This window comes from Saimiri boliviensis, chromosome 6 (assembly GCF_048565385.1).
Source record: "Saimiri boliviensis isolate mSaiBol1 chromosome 6, mSaiBol1.pri, whole genome shotgun sequence".
Lineage (NCBI taxonomy): Eukaryota > Metazoa > Chordata > Mammalia > Primates > Cebidae > Saimiri > Saimiri boliviensis.
Genome location: NC_133454.1, coordinates 18,217,925 through 18,230,581, shown reverse-complemented (window position 1 = coordinate 18,230,581; position 12,657 = coordinate 18,217,925). Strand labels below are relative to the sequence as shown.

Genomic DNA, 12,657 nt, shown 5'->3' with positions numbered 1-12,657 from the left:
TGTCTTGCAAGCAGGGAAGCAGTGGTCTGTGCAACTACAGGCCGTGAGACTAACTCTGTCTTTATTTAGTTATTCATTTTTGAGATGGAATCTCACTCTTGCCCAGGCTGGAGTGCAGTGGCATGATCTCGGCTAACTGCAACCTCCACCTTCCAGGTTCAAGTAATTCTCTTGCCTCAGCCTCCTGACTAGCTGTGATGACAGGTGTGAGCCAAAACACCTGGATAATTTTTGTATTTTTTAGTAGAGATGGGGTTTCACCATGTTGGCCAGGCTGATCTTCAACTCCTGACCTCAAGTGATCCACCCGCCTCAGCCTTCCAAAGTGCTGGGATTACAGGTATGAGCTACCATGCCTGGCCTCCAAGTGTGTCTTTATGCAAAGGGTTTTAAATGACCATCCTCTGTGTTTTGCAGTGGTGGGAGAGAGAAAGCGAATATGGCTAAAAATAGTCCTAGTACAATACTTCTGGCATGTTTGAAGTCCTGAGGGGAGGAGGAGTAGAATGATTAGTAATAATCTTTTCTTATAATTCTCTTTATACTGCTTATTAGCAACTGAACTTGTTCTATTACAACAGCCTTATATTGGGTAAAATATTGGAACCTGAAATATATGACAGCTTAAGACAGGGAAAAGAATAAATTCTTGTGTTTGCTGAAATGCTGAATTTTTTATTTATAGCTTTAGCATTTCCAGGTCATGTGGCTGCCTTTAAGGGTGATTTGGGAATGCTTAAGAAATTAGTAGAAGATGGAGTAATCAATGTTAATGAACGTGCTGATAACGGATCAACTCCTATGCATAAAGGTGAGTTATTATGACTTCTGCTTTCAGTTCTGATACAATTGCTGCTGAGTTATTAATCTTTTAAAATAATTATCAGTCAGAAAACACATGAAACATAAAGCTTTTTTCTGATGCCCTAGCAGATATTAGTCTACCTTGTATGGTATACAGAATGCCTAATTTTCTTTCTTTCTTTTTTTTTTTTTTTTTTTTTGAGACGGAGTTTCGCTCTTGTTACCCAGGCTGGAGTGCAATGGCGTGATCTCAGCTCACCGCAACCTCCGCCTCCTGGGTTCAGGCAATTCTCCTGCCTCAGCCTCCTGAGTAGCAGGGATTACAGGCATGCACCACCATGCCCAGCTAATGTTTTGTACTTTTAAGTAGAGACGGGGTTTCACCATGTTGACCAGGATGGTCTCGATTTCTTGACCTCGTGATCCACCCGCCTTGGCCTCCCAAAGTGCTGGTATTACAGGCTTGAGCCACCGCGCCCAGCCTATCAGAATGCCTAATTTTCAATTCAAGTGTAATGTTCATTTTATGATGCCAGATGTTCATGCACTATCTTATTCAAGGGTAATTCCAATAAAATTTCTATAGTGATATTATCATGTTAGTTAATATGTGAAATGTACTGCTAGAGAAATTTCTTAGAATACCATTTTTAAAATGACCTATTAATTCATACTAAAATAGAAATCATCTCTCTCTCTCTCTTTCTCTCTCTCTCTCTCTCTCTCTCTATCTTTTTATCTTGAGGCAGGGTCTGGTTCTATCACCCAGGCTGGAGTGCAGGGGGAGACCTCCTGGGCTCAAGTCATCTTCCCACCTCAGCCTCCCGAGTTAGCTGGGATTACTACAGGCATGTGCCACCACACGTGGCTAATTTTTTTGTCTTTTTAGTAGAGATGAGGTTTCACTGTTGGCCAGGCTGGCCTTGAACTCCTGGCCTCAAGTGATCTGCCCACTTTGGTCTCCCAAAGTGCAGGATTACAGGCATGAGCCACCATGCCTGGCCTGACCTGATGGCAGGTGATTCTCTTAGAGTAAAATGATAGTAGGCTTATTAATATAATAATGTGTTTGAATTGGATTTTATTTCACAAATAACTTCTGGCTGTCCACAGATCATATATTATGTTCCTATTGGTTAGGTTTTTAGCTTACAATTTTCCAAATAGAAGATTAAAGTCATATGTAAACAAGGATAATTTGACTTCTTCCATTCCAATTTGGATGCTGTTTGTTTCCTTTTCTTGTCTGATTGCTCTAGCTGGGTCTTCCAGTACTGTGTTGAATAACAGAGGTGAAAGTGGGCATCCTTGTGTTCCAGATCTTAAAGGCAGGGCTTTCATATTCAGTAGTATACTAGCTGTGGGTCTGTCACATGTGACTTTTATTATGTTGAGGTATGTTCCTTCTATACACGGTTGTTGAGGGTTTTTATTAAGAAAGAATGTTGAATTTTGTCAGGTGTTTTTTTCATTATCAGTTCAAATGATCATATGGTTTCTGTCCTTTATTGATATGTATCACATTGATTGATCTGTGTATGTCAAAATTATCTGTGTATCACAGGGGTAAATCTTGCTTGGCCATGATGAAATGATCTTTCTAATGTACTGTTGAATTTGATTTGCTAGTATTTTATGGATCATTTTTGCATCAATATTTATCAGAGATATTGGCTTATAGTTTTATTTTTTGCCATGTCTTTGTCTGGTTTTGGAGTCAGGGTAATACTGGCCTTGTAGAATGGGTTTGGAAGTATTCCTTCCCCTTCTATTTTTCCAAATAGTTTGAGTAAGATTGATGTTAGTTCTTTTATAAATGTTTGATAGAATTCAGCAGTGATGCTATCAGGTCCCCGGCTTTTTTTTCTTTTTTCTGGGAGACTTTTTTATTTTGGCTTTGATATCATTACTCATTATTGATCTGTTCAGGTTTTGGGTCTCTTCCTGGTTCAATCTTGGTAGGCTGTATGTGTCTGGGAATTTATCTATTTCTTCTAGATTTTTAAATTTATTGGCATATAGTTACTCATAGTAGCCACTAATGATCCATTGAATTTCTGCAGTATCAGTTGTAATGTCTCATTTTCATTTCTGATTTTACTTATTTGGATCTTCTCTCCTTTTTTTCTTAGTCTGGATAAATGTTTTTCAGTTTTGTTGAACTTTAAAAAAAATGCAGCTATTTGTTTCATTGATCTTTTGTATTGTTTTCTTCATTTCGATTTCATTTATTTCTGCTCTGATCTTTATTGTTTCTTTTACTAATTTTGGGTTTGGTTTGCTCTTGGTTTTCTTTTTAAGATGTGTCATTAAATTTTTTTTTTTTTTTTGCGACGGAGTTTCACTCTTGTTATCTAGGCTGGAGTGCAATAGCGTGATCTCGGCTCACCGCAACCTCCGTCTCCTGGGTTCAAGCAATTCTCCTGCCTCAGCCTCCCGAGTAGCTGGGACTACAGGCGTGCACCACCATGCCCAGCTAATTTTTGTATTTTTAGTAGAGACGGGGATTTCATCATGTTGACCAGGATGGTCTCGATCTCTTGACCTCGTGATCCACCTGTCTCGGCCTCCCAAAGTGCTGGGATTACAGACTTGAGCCACCGCGCCCGGCAGATTTTTTTTTTTTTTTTTTTTTTTCTGAGATGGAGTCTTGCTCTGTCACTCATGCAGGAGTTCAGTGGTGCCATCTTGGTTCACTGCAACCTCTGCCTCCCAAGTTCAAGTGATTCTCCTGACTCAGCCTTCTGAGTAGCTGGGATTACAGCCACTTGCCACCACACCAGCTAATTTTTGTATTTTAGTAGAGATGAGGTTTCACCATGTTGGCCAGGCTGTTGTTCTTGAACTCTTGACCTCAGGTAATCCACCCACCTTGGCCTCCCAAAGTGCTAGGATTACAGGTATGAGCCATGGTGCCTGGCCTTATTAGATTTTTTATTTCAAGTTTTTCCTGTGGGTTTTTTTTTGTTTTTTTTTTTTTTTTTTTTAATGGGGTTTTACCATGTTGGCCAGTCTGGTATTGAACTTCTGACCTCAGGTGATCCACCCACCTCGGCCTCCCACAGTGCTAGGATTACAGGTGTGAGCCACCGTGCCCGACCTCCTGTTTTTTAATGTAGGCACTTATAGCTATAATATTGCCTCTTAATACGGCTTTTGCTGTATCTTAAGGGTTTTTGTATGTTGTGTTTCCATTATCATGTGTTTCAAGAAATTTTTCAACTTTCTTCTTAATTTCTTCATTGATCCTACATTCAGAAGTACATTAAGACATTAGCCTTTTCTTGGGCACCATCTGTATGTTTGTACTGTACTCAAATTGGTCATATAAAAGTTGACATCTGTTTATAATTCACGTTTCTCACATTTTGTCAGATTGCTTTTTCCTTTAGTTTTAATTTCATTCAGTAGATAAGATGCAGCATTTATTATTGAGGCATTCTTCTTAGTTATTTAATAATTGCTTAGATCTAGTATGACTTCCTCCTTTTTTGTTGTTGTGAGATGAAGCCTTGCCCTGTCATCCAGACGAGAGTGCAATGGCGTCATCTCAGCTCACTGCAACTTCCGCTTCCCGGGTTCAAGTGATTCTCCTGCCTCAGCCTCCCAAGTAGCTGGGTCTACAGGCACGTGCCACCATGCCCAGCTAATTTTTGTATTTTAGTAGAGATGGGGTTTCATCATTATTGGCCAGGCTGGTCTTGTACTCCTGACCTTGTAATCTACCGGCTTTGGCCTCCCAAAGTGCTGGGATTACAGGTATGAGCTACTGTGCCTGGCGGACTTCCCCTTTTCAAACTTCAAATTAAATCATAATTATTTCAAGTCATTTCTTAAAAATCTGTAACTGCTGTATAATTTTACCTTGTTTCTTGTAAAACATTGGTCAAATTAGTCAACATATCCTAATCAATATTTAGTAAAAATCTTGGGTAAATCCTCTTATTGCATTTCATTGTAGATCTATTACTTAACCTCCCTTCCTCCCATTTTTAAGCATTTCCATGTAATAAAATGAAATGTTGGGCTAATTTCATTCTGTCTTGTAAAATTCAGCATTATCCATGCTCATAAATTTGATTTTGTGACTTTTAATGACAGAAAAGATAAAATATGTTGCCATTTTTGTCTTAAGTCGAGTTATTAATAGAGGTATGAGAAAGTAGCTTCTGTGTTAGTGGATTCTGGATAGGCTGTAGGAGAGAGAGAAGCCTCAGATTCTGTGGGAAAGAGAGAAGCCCAGACTCTGCAGAAGCCAGCTTGTAATTTGGCAGATGGCTCTGAGACAGAGGACAACAGAACAAGGGTTCTTACAGACTTTGCCAGCTTGGCTGTAGGACTGTCGTGATTGGATGGTTTAGTCACTCGAATTGCTGTGTCCTCTACACTGCCAGTAATGGAGGTGGGTTCACTTTTTAAGGCACCAAAGAAATACCAAAAGTTCCTACTCTTTGATTTATTTTGCAAGGTCATGTATACACATTCAGCACCAACCATGTTCTTATATTATGAGTCAGAATGAGATCTGGACCTTACTGTTAAAGAGTTACATAATTACATCATAAAAGGACCAGAGATTTCTTTTAAGGCAGGATGTAATTAATGACTAAAAATAAATTAGGTTGTTAAAATAGCTGTCATAGGAATTTGGGAATAGGAATTGAGGGGTGGAAGAAGTTGCTAAGGATCAAATTATTGAGGAACTGTTAATGGGGATTTGGCAATAATACCTGATATTTATATGCCACTTAACAGAATGAAAAGCTCTGATCACATTTAATCCTTATTGCAATTTTATAAAGCAGCAGTGTGCTCTGCTTTTAAATAATCATCTGTGTAAAAGATGAAGAAATTGATGTTTAAAGAAGTCAGGTAGCTTGACTGAGGTTATATAGCTGGTAAGAGCAGAGCTAAGATTTGATTTTTTTTTTTTTTTTTTTTTTTTTTTTGAGACGGAGTTTCGCTCTTGTTACCCAGGCTGGAGTGCAATGGCGCGATCTTGGCTCACCGCAACCTCCGCCTCCTGGGTTCAGGCAATTCTCCTGCCTCTGCCTCCTGAGTAGCTGGGATTACAGGCACGCGCCACCATGCCCAGCTAATTTTTTGTATTTTTAGTAGAGACGGGGTTCCACCATGTTGACCAGGATGGTCTCAATCTCTTGACCTCGTGATCCACCCGCCTCGGCCTCCCAAAGTGCTGGGATTACAGGCGTGAGCCACCACGCCCAGCTAAGATTTGATTTTTAAAATATATTCATTCACTTATTAACTCTTTAGACCTTTATTAAAGGTTTGCATGTTGCAGCCACTTGCTGTGTTCTGGGGATTTGAAGATTACAGCACTGTTCTCACATCTTATTGTTTAATAGGCTTAAACTCAGGTCTTTTAAGTATCTTCAGTTTGTTTTCTTCAGCTTCCTTGAATTTCAAGATGAATGAAGAATAGTTACAGGTTCAATGAGCACGTTGTTGAGTGATCGGTTTTAGATGGGAAGACACATAAGCAGAGTTGTGAAGGTGACGATTAATAAAGAGAGCATGTGTTTTGAGGAGAAGATTTAGACAAAGGTGGTAAACAGTTTAGATTAATCAGGTGTGGCTTTAGAGGCCTATAAATTTTGAGTTGTAAGATTCAGAAGAATGCATGTATATCATACATCTATCATATAGATAAATGCTGAAGCAAGACTTTTTGAAGTCTATGTAGGTTCATATGGTTAGAATGTGCTCACATTCTTGTGAAATACAGGATAGGTTAGGAGCTATTTATAGCAGGAGATAATCACTGGATAGTATTAGAAAAGCCTGGATTCTAGTTTTAAACTACTTACTATCTGAGTGATGTTAAATAAATACGTAAATAACCTTTTTGAACTTCAACTTTTATATCCATATGTAAAATTATCTGTATGGGGCCTAAGCACAGTTGATTAAATGTTTGTCTAAGGAATCAGTAAATGAAATAGAGAAAATAACATTTTCCCAGCGTACTTTTTCCACTTACTGTATCAACACTCAAGTAAGTACTCTATAATGGTACTGTCCAAAATTTTAGAAAATTGTTACTAATAACTTTTTTTTCCCTCTTTTGAACAGCTGCTGGACAAGGCCACATCGAGTGTTTGCAGTGGTTGATTAAAATGGGAGCAGACAGTAATATTACCAACAAAGCAGGGGAGAGACCCAGTGATGTGGCAAAGAGGTATAAATCTGTCTTCTTTACTCTTTTCTTTTGTTTTTAAAGTTTTGCATATACTTTCTTGCACCCAAAAATCTCTGAAGATTTTTAATGAAATCTTAGAGGACTCAGTTAAATACAGATGCAATGACAGTTTTCAGGCTGAAGTTACAGCTGTCATTATATCAGTTTTTCTTTCTAAAGCAGTAATTCTCAACTGGGAGGTAGTATTATACCCTTTCCTTGGAGGGAGGGGTATTTGGAAACGTGGGGGAGGGTTGTCGCAATGACTGGAGACCTTCACTAACTGGAGGTTAGGTCTAGGAATGCTAAATGTTCTGCAGTGCTCAGGATAGTAATGCATGATGAATTGTCCCATCCAAATGCCTGTGGCATTGCCTGTTAAGAAATGCTGTGTGAAAAAAGAAATAGTCAACATTAATAATAGAAAAATAAATCACATGGGTTTTGAAACATATTTTGGTATTTACATCTGAATTAAATGTAGCATGTTTTATTAAACATAGCCAACTCATTTGAGTTAGGTTCTCAAGAAATATGTAGTCCATCTGTTTGTTCATGTGGTTGTTCTGTCAATCACCTTTCCACGTACTTACCTTGTTCCAAGTTGTGTGATTAGTGGTAGAAATGCAAAGGGGAGAAAACACAGTCACTGCCCTCAAGGAGCTTGTGGAGAGACAAATATGCAAATAAAATTCTTATTAATTCTAATTTTTTTTTTTTCAAATTTTTTTTTCTTTTTTAAAGACATGGTTTCACCATGTTGGTCAGGCTGGTCTTGAACTCCTGACCTCTGGTGATCTGCCTGCCTTGGCCTCCAAAGTGCTTGGATTACAGGCATGAACCACCGTGCCTGGCCTAATTCTAATTATTGTACAATATCACATGGTATATGTGTAAGGTACACTGAGAACATAGAAAGTCGTTCTGTTTGAAAGTTGTAAGAGAGAACTTTAATACAGAGGTTGGTAAAAGTTATGGAGGAAACTGCATGGGGACAATTTAGATAGAGGTAAAATTTTGTGGAAACAACATTTATGTTGATGCTTGTAAGCATAAGTGTAAATGTAAGAAGGAGTTGTAAGACAACACCTTGTATGTTTGAGGAACTGCATGGGGATTAGAAGGCTGAAATCTAAAGCAGGAATGTGGGCTAACAATAGCATATGAGGTTTGACGATATACTGTGGTCCAATCATTTGCTAAGTTGCCATGGAACTTTTGTTTGTGAGCTGATGTTCCCCCAAAATTTGTTTATGGAATTTCTTTGATGCCTTGGAGTGTGGTTTTGTTGTTCCATGTACCTGGGATCACTCAGGTCTGTTTTATTGTTTTAAAATAGCTTTATCAGGGTATAATTGACATACTATAAAATGCATATATTTGTACAGTACAACTGAGTTTTAATATATGAATATCCTGTGAAACAATTTTCACAGTTAAGATAGTGAACATCTTCATCACCCTCAGTCTCCTGCCACTTTATAATGTCTCTCCCTTTGACTGCTCCCCAGTGTGGCCAAGCAAACAAAACACTGATCTGCTTCCTCTTACTATAGATAGTTTGCATTTTCTAGAGATTTATATAAATGGAATCATACAATATATATTTATGTCTGGCTTCTTTCACTCAACATAATTATTTTGAGATTCATCTATGTGTATTAGCAGTTCATTTCCTTCTAACGATGAGTAGAATTTCATAGTATTCCATAATTAAATTATCCACTCACAGATTTGAAGTACATCTTGATTGTATCATTTTTTGATGATTATGAATAAAACCTCTATAAACATTCATAAACAGGTTTATGTGTTAACATGTTTTCAGTTCTTTGGGTAAATCTATGAGTAGGAGTGCTGGACTATATGCTAAGTGTATGTTTAACTTTATAAGAAATTGCCAGAGTGCCTTCCAAAGTGGCTATACAGATTTGCATTTCTAGGGGCTGGGCGCAGTGGCTCACACCTACAATCCCAGCACTTTGGGAGGCCAAGGCAGGTGGATCACTTGAGATGAGTTCGAAACCAGCCTGGCCAATGTGGTGAAAACTCATCTCTACTGAAATTACCTGGGCATGATGGTGTGCACGTGTAGTCCCACTGTAGTCCCAGCTACTACTTGGGAGGCTGAGGCAGGAGAAAAAAAATTGCTTGAATCCGGTAGGCAGAGGTTGTTGTAGTGAGCTGAGATTGTACCACTGCACTACAACCTGTGTGACAGAGCTAGACTCTCAAAAAAAATAAAACAAAATAAATTGCATTTCTACCGGCAATGGATGTCAATTTCTGTTGTTCCACATTCTTACCATCATTTGGTATTGTCAGGGTCTTTTTTAAATTCTAGTAATGAAATAGGTATGTAGTGGTATCTCATTGTGGTTTTAATTTGCATTTTTCTAATGAAAAATGAATTTGAGCATTTTTTAAATATACATACTTGCCATCTTTATATTTTCTTCAATGAAGTGATTATTCAGATCTTTTGCCTGCTTCAAATATTGAATTGTTTTCTTGATATTGAGTTTTAAAGGTGCTTTGTATATTCTGGATACTAGTTCTTTCTTAGATATATACTTTGCAAAGATTTTTCCTTTTTACCAGTTGTATCTTGTTTTTTCATTATCTTAGTGTCTTTGAAGAGCAAAATTTCTTGCTAATTTATCCTTTTATGGATTATGATTCTGGTGTCATATCTAAAGAAGTCTGATTAACACAAAGTCATGAAAAATTTCTTTTATGTTTTCTTTTAGAAGTTATATAGTATTAGCTTTTATATTGAGGTCTGTGGTCATTTTGAGTTAGTTTTTATATATGATAGGAAGTACGAGTCCAAGTTCTTTTTCTGCATATGGATATCTAGTTCTAGACTATTTGTTTAAATGACTATTCTTTCTCCACTGCCTTTGTGTCTTTGTAAAAATCAGTTGTCGATGCATGTGCGGGCTTAATTCTGAACTATTTTGTCCATTGGTCTATTTGTGTATTTTTGCATCGGTGTCATATAGGTGATTGAGTACTGTGGGCATGTCTGAAGTTTTCAATAATTTCTGGTCCACATTTTTTTCTCATGTAACAAAATGCTTGATGTGGGTGTACTGTTATTTTAGAGATAAGCTTGAATCTAGCATAATGTAAGCACTCAGTAAATGACAGCTGTTAAATTACAACCTAGTAGAGATAATGAATTCTGTAAACCTTACAACTTCCTGCATATGTTTATTACTGTGTCTTTAATGATTTGCAGTACCTGGGGTAGGAGGTAATGTATGTGTTTGGTTATGTAAGTATGAGAAAATAGGATTTAAGGTTTTTGTGTTTAGTGAGTAATTCTTCAAGTCCTAAGAAAATAGATTAAAAATTCCAGTTGGCAAAATTGTGGAAAATATGCAGATTATATACAATCACAATAACAACTCCAAAACCAAGAGTACATTACTGGAATCTTCATAGAAATGTGGGGAAGATTAAGGAGAATTAGAAAACGTGAATGGAAGGGTCATTTATTAAAATTAAATTTCAAAGCCATACCAAATGGTTTGGCTTGAGGAAAGATGGAGATAGAAGGGTCTAGAGCTATATTACTAGTTAGCCCTAAAACTGGAATGAAAATAAATTCTATGATCTAAATTAGGCCAAGAAGAGGCAATAACTATAAGTAATCAAGGAGGGTGGTTCTGGTCCTCTATTCAGTTGAGTGTGCTTGAGAGCATAACACATACTATTTTGATATTGGATCTCCATTCCCAGTGTGTTTTTACCAATAAAAATTATGGAATCAGTGTTTAATACGAATACTTGTCCTTAGTGCCAAGTAACTGAGTTTCTCACATAGTTGAATATATGTGAAATTGTCACTGACCTTCAGATATTGGCTCCTTGGCTGATCAGTGCACTGGTGACAGAGTGTACAGAGTGTAATTCCCTAAGTTAAATGCAAGCTGCAGTTCCAATTTGAAGAAGATTATGAATCTGATTAATTTATTGATTCTCTTCTACAGGTTTGCCCATTTGGCAGCAGTGAAGCTATTAGAGGGGCTACAGAAATATGATATAGATGAAGAGAATGAAATTGATGAAAATGATGTGAAGTTTTTTATAAGACATGGTGTTGAGGGAAGCACTGATGCCAAGGATGATTTATGTCTGAGTGACTCGGATAAAACAGATGCCAGAAGTAAGTATGCTGCCTCTGTTGTGATTTATCCTTTCAGAAGTACCGTAGCAATTTTTTTTTTTTTTTTGAGACAGAGTTTCACTCTTATTACCCAGGCTGGAGTACAATGGCGTGATCTCGGCTCACCGCAACCTCCGCCTCCTGGGTTCAGGCAATTCTTCTGCGTCAGCCTCCTGAGTAGCTGGGATTACAGGCACGTGCCACCATGCCCAGCTAATGTTTTGTATTTTTAGTAGAGATGGGGTTTCACCATGTTGACCAGGATGGTCTTGATCTCTTGACCTTGTGATCCACCTGCCTCGGCCTCCCAAATTGCTGGGATTACAGGCTTGAGCCACTGCGCCCTGCCCGTAGCATTTTTTTTTTGCCACAAATTTGGAAATTATTATGAAGACAAATATTGCCTACAAAGTCAAATAACTTGATATTTTTGGAGGAACCACAACTAATATAAGTTTTTGTACTAGGGTTGTTGAATATATAAAAAGTGTGAGACATAGTCTCTGTCCCTCAGGGAATGGAAAGTAATATAAGAAAATATTTAAGTATTTTCTTCAGTAGCTCAAGGGAACAGGGAAAGAAACATCTCAAGGATTGCCATGGTTAGTTGGCAAATGATCACTATAGATAATAATAGCAACAAATATTTATTGTCTACTATGTGCCAGACACTGTTCTAGTTATTAAAGTAATGGTGAACAATACAAAGGAACTTCATTTGAGTAGTGGTAGTCAGGAGGGAAGGTGATAAGTAATTGATAAGAAAATAGTTATATAAAGAAAATAGAGTGGTGCTATAGATAAGACAATCATTAGGCCTCTCTGTGGTGGTGATGTTTGAGGAGAGACCTGGGTGATGAGAATGAGTCCTATGAAGATCTTGGAAGAACATGCCAGCAGAGGGAACAGTGCATGTAAAGGTCATTATGTAGTATTGGGAATGGTCAGTGTGGCTAGAGTAGAATCCCTAAGGAAGTGGCAAAAGATAGTTTTGAAGGGTCCTCAGGGACCAGTCAGATCATATAGGTCAGATCAAATGCTGATAAGCATTTTAGATTTAGATTTTTATTTTATTTGTTCATTTTTTCCCTTTTTTCATTACAAAATCTCAGCATATAGATTTTATTTTAAATAGAAAGCCATTGTTGCAGTTCAGAGTGGAGAATGATGTGATCTTATTCATGTTTAAAAGCAGTATCACTCTATCTGTTCTGTGAATGATAGACTGGGAGGTGGAAAAGAGCATAGCATTTCAGATGGGGTATGAATTAGATGGGAAAAGAACGAACTCCACCTAACCATATAAGGGTGAATGAACTTCCTGATACAATTATATCCTGATTCCAAGGATACTAAATTAGAATTGTGCAAGAACAGATGTAGAATATCTGCACAGATTTCCTGGGCTCCTAGAGTTTCCTGATGTAGGCTCGTAACTAAGAGTGACATTGGACATCTCACTTCTTGTTTTGCTTCA

At 37.6% G+C, this 12,657-nt stretch overlaps 1 protein-coding gene across 2 annotated transcripts in view; it reads left to right on the top strand.

Moving 5' to 3' along the window:
- ANKRD42 (ankyrin repeat domain 42) overlaps positions 1 to 12,657 on the top strand; it is a 75,299-nt gene that overhangs the window by 35,576 nt on the left and 27,066 nt on the right. For both annotated transcript variants that reach the window (XM_003935095.4, XM_074400385.1), the window contains 3 exons: positions 686 to 811; positions 6,901 to 7,006; positions 11,005 to 11,180. In XM_003935095.4, coding sequence (XP_003935144.3) covers positions 686 to 811; positions 6,901 to 7,006; positions 11,005 to 11,180 — 408 coding nt within the window. The remainder of the gene's footprint in view (positions 1 to 685; positions 812 to 6,900; positions 7,007 to 11,004; positions 11,181 to 12,657) is intronic.